The sequence below is a fragment of the Nannospalax galili genome, unplaced genomic scaffold (genome assembly GCF_000622305.1).
Source record: "Nannospalax galili isolate Female #2095 unplaced genomic scaffold, S.galili_v1.0 scaffold525, whole genome shotgun sequence".
In the NCBI taxonomy this organism is placed as follows: Eukaryota; Metazoa; Chordata; class Mammalia; order Rodentia; family Spalacidae; genus Nannospalax; species Nannospalax galili.
In genome coordinates, this window is record NW_008353937.1 from 1,970,428 (window position 1) to 1,978,520 (window position 8,093).

The following is an 8,093-nucleotide window of genomic DNA, read 5'->3' on the forward strand; positions in this document are numbered from 1 at the left end:
AAGTGCTGGGACTACAGGCGTGTGCCACCATGCCCGGCTTCATTTATTATTTTTATTTTATGTGTATTGTGTGTATTGTCTGCATGTAGGTAAGTGCACCCGTGTCGTGCAGTGCCTGCGGATGTCAGAAGAGGGTGTCGGATCCCCTGGAACTAGTTACGGACAGTTGTTAGCTGCCATGTGGGTGCTGGGATTCAAACCTGGATCTTCTGTAAGAACATGCAGTGTTCTTAACTGCTGAGGCATCTCTTCAGCCCCACTTCTATTTTTTTTTAAGTATTTTAAATTATATTGTGTGTGTGCATGCGTGCGTGGTGTGTGTGTGTGTGTGTGTGTGTGTAGATAGCTTGTGAGGTCTGTTCTCTCATTCCTGGGGATTGAATTCAGGGTACCAGGTTTGGCAGTTGGTGCCTTTACCCACGGACCTATCCCACCAGCCCTAATTCTTGTTTTTGTTTTTGGTTTTTTTTGTCTTCTTCAGACAGGATCTCCCTGTAGCCCCAGCTGTCCTGGTACTCACTATGTAGACCAGGCTGGCCTTGAACTCACAGAGATCCACCATGCTTCGCCAACATTAACGTGTTTTAAAATTAATTTATGACATGTATTATTTTGTGTGGATGTATGTGATGGTCAGAGGGCCCTCGTGGGAATCCTGAGTTCTCCTTGCCCTGTACTGTGGGTTTCAGCAGTCAAAATCTTCTCAGGATGGGCGTCAGGCAGGTCTTCATGCTCTGAAGCCATTTTACCAGCCTAGCTTTTAGTTTCTTGTGTTTTTATTATATTTAGTATTTGTGTGAGAGAGAATGCGTGCTACAGTATGTTTGCGTGGGCTCCAACAATCGAGCCCCCTTTGTTTACCGAAAAGTCAGTCGAGATTCTTGTCGTAGTCTACACGTCTGTAATGTCCTCTTTCCTCTTAGTAGTTTAAATGTTGCTTTTCCGTTATTGCGGTGTGCCTAAGTGTGGTTCGGTATAGTTTTCTCCCCGGGGTTGTTTGTCTCCTGGATTTGCACACAGCCTTTCCTGCTGTGTGGGAAGATACCCGCCTTGGTCTCTCCAAGTCTCTCCCCCCACTTCAGAGTAGCTCCTCCACTCGGGCTAGGTCAGGGGAGGCCTACTTAGGTCACGAAGCTGTCATTTGTAAAGCAAAGTCCTTTTTATTTTGAATTGCGATAATTTTTATTGCTTTCTCTTCAAGATTGCTTTTATTTATTTATGGGTGCACGTGTATATACGTGCACACGGAGTCTGCCTGTAAGCCAGAGGTCAACCTGTGCCGTCACTCCTTAGATGCTGTTCTTGTTTTTTTGTGACAGGGTCTCTCACTGGGTCCTGGAGCTAGCAGATTAGGCTAGGCTGGCTGGCCAGTGAGTCCCAGGATCTGCCCATCTTTGCCTCCCAGCTCTGGGATTAGAAGTGCACACCCCACACTGAGGAGCTGGAGGTCAAGTTTAGGCCCCACACTTGCACGGCAAGCATTTTACTAACTGAACCATCTGCCCAGATGCTTGAAGATGATTTTGTCTCTTGCTACCATCAGTGAACTCTTTTGTCTAGTGGCTGTGCTGGTGGACAGTCCCTACCAGATCACTCACTCCTTTTCTGGAGATTTCTATAGCTGTCTTTATGCTGATAGCTTGTGATTGTCATTGCTGGGGCCTGGGGTTGGCCTCCCTCTGTTTCTGTTGATGGCTTTGTCTTAGATTACATGCCACCTTTTCTGGCTGCATTAGACCACACGCATTGTAATTTTTGGTTCATCTGTGCAATGTCATGTACAGTATGTTGAGGGAGTCTGGTTGCTGTCTTTCCTGGTTTCCTGGCTTAGACATTTCTACCTCTGTAGCCCTGGAATCTACACCTGATCTGGGCTGGCCACACTGGAGCATCTCTCCCTACACTCCCAGCTCCTGTGCTATAGTTTAGAAACTGCTCTAGTGCCAGGATGCCTGACTCCTGTTACTCTCTGCCCTTAGCAGCCTTAATCCCACACTGCTTGCCTTTTAGTGCCCCAAAGAGCTGTCTCCTGTTTTTTCTTCTGTAGATATTTTAGGGCAGGAGGGTCAGTCTAAACCCAAGTGCATCCTGGGAGAGCTGCAGCCTGCTTTGCAGACGGGCCTCCCGGGGTGCCGGTGTCTCATGGAGAGCACGCTTTTGACTGTAGCACCTTTTCCTGCCACAGCTGTTGGAAGAGAAGCATGACTGTGTCGGGGCTCGGCTCCTTCATCTGTCACACTAAGCACTGTGCCTAGCTTTAGATGAGAGCCTCTTAATGTGCACTTGCTACAAAATATGCTTCTGCACAAAAGCCACAGGCACAGCCAGGCTAACCGGCTGTCTTTGTCGAGGGTCTTTCTGGGTCTGTTATTTAGTCTCAGACTGTGACACTTTGGCTTCTAGCTTCTTGGGATGGGGACCTGTGGGGCTCAGTGTTGGGGCCCAAGGACTACAGACTCCCTTGGTACTGGGATGAGGGTGCAAAGGGCATGCTTGTCGTTCATGCGGGCTTGTCGGGCTCTTGTCAGGTCATCCACAGTGTGCAGGAAACCTTTTCTTTGAAAGGAGGTATGACTCAGGCCTCGCATCCGGCCTTGGCGCGTGGCAGACGGTGTCTGTGTGACGTCTTATGGACTCAACTGCCCCTTTCCTGTTGCTGTCATGGGTGTAAGGAGCCGAGGTTGCTGTGATTAGAAACTGTTCAGCTCATGGTTACTTGGCAACTGAGGGGTTGGAGCTGCAGACCGAGGCCAGAGCCAGTGTGCTAGGCTTGAGGATATCAGGAGAGCTGCTGGCTGATTAGGTATTGGAAGCGTGAGTGTTCACTGCTGATTGCAGTGGGCCTCAAGTAGGTCCTTTCTCAGCATAGGACGGTCACAGCGTGTCAGAGTTGGAACTAACATTGTGCCAAGATGTGTACTCTCCCCTCCTGCAGCCAGCCATGTGGCCACTTTCCTGATGCTACTCTACCCCTGGGTTGCCACTCCCACCCCAGGGGAAGAGGCCAGCAGGACAGCTTGGAAAAGTGGGCTTCAGGAAGGGAAGACAGCAGAGTCCTGGTTTGCTCGTGTCCCCTTGTCCTGGGTGTAAATGTGCCTTACTGTCCACATCCCGACCCCACCCCTTTGTCCTGTGCACTGAATCTGAGTGAAAGCAAAGGTGACCCCAAAACCTTACTCTGTATATGTGCCAGGTGTTGAATGGGCCCAACATGGAGGCTTTGTGAAGGCTCCGAAGAGACGTGTCACCTTTTTCAGGGCTGTGACACTACGGTGCGTTCTGCGTGCCTTTCTCCAGCAGTGCCGTCCACCCCTCAAGCTCAGGCCTCCTGTGGTTGGGCTTCCATCTGTGGCACTGAGGTAGCCTCAGGAGGCAGCCAAGCCCCATGCTGCCTGAGGGTGTGGCTAGAGCTAGGGCCTACAGGGAGGTGTGCGCCCACAGCCCTTTCCCCTGGCTCCCACCTCAGCCTCCCATGGGGCTGGTTTAGAATTGTAAAGGGCAGTTGAGTACATATATTAAAGTGAAAAGCCGGGCGTGGTGGCGCACACCTGTAGTCCCAGCATTTGGGAGGCAGAGGCGGACGGCTCTCTGTGAGTTCAAGGCCAGCCTGGTCTACGTAGTGAGTTCCAGGACAGCTGGGGCTATAGGGAGACCCTGCTTCAAAAAAACAAAAAAAAAAAAAAAAAGTGAAAATATCGCATGCCCTTTGAAGGACTGCTCTTTTAGGTTGTTGTTGTTGTTTTTTTTTTAATTTTTATTTATTATTTTTATTTTATGTGTATGAGTGCATTGCCTGCATATAGGTAAGTGCAATGCCCTTGGGGGACAGAAGAGGCCATTGGATCCCCTGGAACTGGAGTTACGGACAGTTGTTATCACCATGTGGGTGCTGGGCAGAGTGTGACAGCCTTCTCCAGAAACACAGGAAACTGTTGATAAGTAGCTCACTCATGATGGTATGGTATACCGTCTATGTATAGGCAGTGTGGCACCTTGTGTATAGTAAAGAGGCAAGATCTCTTAAGACATAATAGGAGCCCAGGTTCCAGAACCTCACTTTAGATGCCCAAGTATAAAAATAGTAGGCATGGGAAGCTGAGGCAGGAGGATTAGTGAGTGTGAGGCCAGCTTGGATCACATTGTGAATTCCAGGCCAGCCTGGGCTACAGAATGAGACCCTGTCAAAACAAACAGGAGCTGGAGAGATGGCTTAGCATTGGCTGTTCTTGCAGGAGACCTGGGTTTGATTCCCAGCACGCACATGGCATTCAACAATCGTCTATAATTCCAGTTCCAGGGGATCCGACGCTCTCTTCTGTGCTTCTCAGGCACTGCATGACTTGGTTATACTTACATACATGCTGTCATAATACTCATAAAACAGAAATAAATCAGTCAAGTGTGGTGGTGCAGGCCTTTAATTCCAGCACTGAGGAGGCAGAAGCAGGTGGATCAATGTGAGTTCAAGGCCAGCCTGGATTACATAGTAACTTCCAGGCCAGCCCCACTACAGGGAGATCCTGTCTCAAAAAGACCAAAAAATAAAATAAAATAAATTTTAAAAATTAAACAACAACAGAAAGGAAGGTAGTGACCCAAACCCCACATACCTAGAAATTAACTAAAATATGACTTTTTTGAAAGAAGAAACTTCTAGAACTGTCACAAAAAGAACATCAAGCAGGGAACATCTTGGCTTCCTTGGATTTGCAAGCATGTGGCTGTTAGTGCTCAGCAGTGGCCAGGGGTCAGGAAACCAGATGGAGAAGAGAGAGCACTCAGCTACCTTTCCACCTCTTTGTGGTTCTGTGCCTCAGTGTCCCCGCTTGTAAAATGGCAGTAGCAGTGTGACCTCCTAGGTTCTCCTGAGGAAATGAGTTGTTTCCCATTGAGTCCAGGGCAGAGAAGGAGAGCTGGCGGTTTGCCATTGTTGATTTGCGTGTGGGTTGCTCCTCTGGACATGCAGTGCACACTGGGCTGGTGCATAGGTAGTCCTGAGGACTCACTTTTCCATCTTAGTGAAGTTAGGGGCCTGGCTCTGTGCTCCGTGCAGGGGTGTGTCTGGGAAACCATGCTGACGCGGCGCAGTCCTGGGCTTCCGGCATTCACACTTAACTCCAGGAATAGCAACTGCCAGGCTTCCTCCCAGATGCCTCTGCAGCTGCTCTCTGGTCAGGAAAAGCCCTGGCAGCTTGGCAAAGGGAGGGTGAGGAATTTCACTGGGGAAGATGAGAACGTTCTGAAGATAGATGTTGATGATGGTCACACACATGTGGGGTTGTACTTAGTGCTGGTGACCTCTACACTTAAAGTGATAGAGATGGTAAATTTTATGCTTCCTGTTTTACTGCAGTGTTTAAAAGGAGGAAGAAAATTCCCTGGCAGGTGCATGGGAATTAGCAGTAATTGTGCCAGGCAAGACCCTACTCTAGACCTGGGCAGCTGAGTCACCATCCCATCACAGCTGCTGAGCCTGTTGTCATTCATCCACAATGGCATCTTCCCTCCATGGATGCAGACCACAGCCCGAGGGTGTGGTGTGGGCCTGAAGCATGGGTCTGGATGATGGGCAGGGCTGTCTGCTGCCCCCTGGCAAGAGCACCTTTCAGCCCTCTGGAGCCACATCTGAGTATTTAGACTGAGCTCCCTTCCCTCAAGAGCGTGCCAGGGCTGGCTGGGGGCTGCATGCTCAAGATGACTTAGCCCCTCCCTATTCCTGCCCTGAATCAACCTGAAAGAGTTGTGATGAGGTCTGAACTCAGCTCCCTGCCACGTGAATTAACACAGGAGGGACTTCATGTGCTAGGGGCTCTGGATTGTTCTTTGAACATCCAGAACATGTTTAAAGGCACCATGTGGCTTGTCTAGCATGTGCTGGTCCTGGGTTGGCCCCTAGCGAGCAGTAATAAGCAGTAAATGAGGTGCTTTCTCCCAGGGTCTGTGGGTACATGTGCAGTCTGTCCTGAGTCCACAGGTCAGCCTGGTTCAGCTGTTCCCTGCCTCTATTACTAACATTTCAGCATGTGCTGGCTTTGTCTTGGCACACTGAGCTGTTGTTTCCAAGCACATTTTAATCTGGCTACATTAAGTTCCATCAAACGTGGGGCCACCTAGAGCACAGTACCTGCCACACTCCCAGGTGGGCCCGCCATGACTGGCTGTACCCTCACAGGTGGCACTAGGACACTGCTGCAGGCGCTCCAGAATGCTGATGATGGGGTCAAGCTGGACCCTCAGAAATTCTCCTGTGGCTAGATGCAGTTCTGCTGGGCAAAGCCCATTTGGGTAAGGACAGCCTGGGGAGGCAAATTGCCTCCCCTTCTGGGAAGCTGTGGAAGGTGTGCCTGGATTCTTGCTTCCTGAGGGATAGCCAAGGCTCTGCCCTGAGGACCCAGCAGAGCTAAGTTTGGGCTCCACTCCTCTTTCCACACTGGCAACATCTGCACTCTTCTCTCACTGTGCCCTGGGGCTCAGCTGCCAGTTCCTCTGAGAGTCTTTCCCTTGCTTGGGCCCCGGGGGGTGGGTCACGTTGACATTTGGGCACCTGTACTCCAGTAGGTGCTGTGTGCCAGGGGAAGATGGCTGGTAAGCAAGGTTGAAATACCTCAGAAATATTCAGAATGCCAGGAGAAGAAAGACCTCCAGAAGCAGAGGCTCAGAAGGGCCCTGCGGGTGTAGTTCCTGAGGCTCAGGGCCAGCAGGGGAGTCTGGGTGGGGCTGAGCTCCAGCAGCCTTTGGAGCTGCAGAATGACTTCTTTGTGCTGAAGGTTGCTACTGCAGTGATGCCTGAGGAGCCAAAAGCCCGAGTCTCAGTGGTTCACAGCGGCAGGCATCTGTGTCACGCCCAGCTTTGCAGATGAGCTGTGGCTGGGCAGGACCTACACCGTGGACTGGGTTTGACTCTAGATCAAGTTCAAGGCCTTCGTTCTTGAACCCTGGTGGAATGCTAGGGACCCCGGGAACACCAAAGGCTAAGCCTGTCATACCCACTGCAGCCAAGCATTCTGTGTTAAGTAGCAGAGAATGTAGACTGTGGGGGCCTGCAGGGTCACAAACAGGCTCAGGTGGCCAGCCCACAACTTTGGAATGGAAATCCCAACAGCCCCTCTTCAGTGCTCCTGGATGTCTTAGAAGTTACTGAAGTGTCCGTATCTGCCCTGTGTGCACACTAGGAAGTTCTCACATGTTTGTGTGACCAAGTGAATAAGCCCAAGCTCACTTAAGGTTCTTGGTTGATTTGTTACAGAAAAGGGTCAAAAGCCATGTGACAAAAGGAAACTCAGGTCTCATAAAGTGGCCTCAAAGCTAGTGGGTAAACACCAGCCGTGTGCATTGCATGTGTCCTTGGCTTCACTGACAGTTTGCCTGAATTCTCCATTTCAGGGAGATAGTGGAGCACATGGTCCAGCACTTTAAGACACAGATCTTCGGGGATCGGAAGCCAGTGTTTGATGGAAGGAAGAATCTGTACACTGCCATGCCCCTTCCAATTGGCAGGGACAAGGTAAGGCCGCAGAGCGTTGGCCCAGGCAGGCTGCTGCGGTGAAATGCCGACATGTAAACAAGGTTAGCTGTTCTCTGCTGTGAAATCACTTCACCTGGAAGACAAGGGCTACTACTGCTCAGGGCTTTCATCCTGAGGTGCATGGGGTGTGCTGAAGTTGGCAGTAATGCTCAGTTGTAAAACACAATCCCGAGTGTAAGCCACAGACTGCTGGACAAGGCCTGTGTGTGTGTTCGTGAGAGCGTGCGGCCGTTGGAGCATGAGGGCACGCTGCAGATGTGTCACTGGCCAAAAAACAGCAGATGTGCTGCAGGAACCAGTGATTCATCTGAATGAGGAGGACGAAGAGTCAGGCCACAGTGGTGCTGGTTAGATGGGAAATTGCCTTTTATTATTTTTATCCTTATCGTGGCTTTAGTTAAAAAGTAATAAAGCTTCTGCCTAGAGGTTGACACATCTTGGCACCGTCTTTTAACCACTGGGTAGTTGTGTGTGGTGTTTGTGAGGAGAGGAGAGACCAGCTTAGAGACTGTGTCTCTCTCTCCCTCCGTCAGAGAGAGAGAGAGAGAGAGAGAGAGAGAGAGAGAGA

The 8,093-nt window shown here is 50.4% G+C and overlaps 1 protein-coding gene across 1 annotated transcript in view; it reads left to right on the plus strand.

The window, feature by feature from the left end:
• Ago2 (argonaute RISC catalytic component 2) overlaps positions 1-8,093 on the plus strand; it is a 45,548-nt gene that overhangs the window by 4,485 nt on the left and 32,970 nt on the right. Inside the window, exon 3 of the mRNA XM_008851066.2 lies at positions 7,384-7,504. Within this exon, the coding sequence (XP_008849288.2) occupies positions 7,384-7,504 (121 nt within the window). The remainder of the gene's footprint in view (positions 1-7,383; positions 7,505-8,093) is intronic.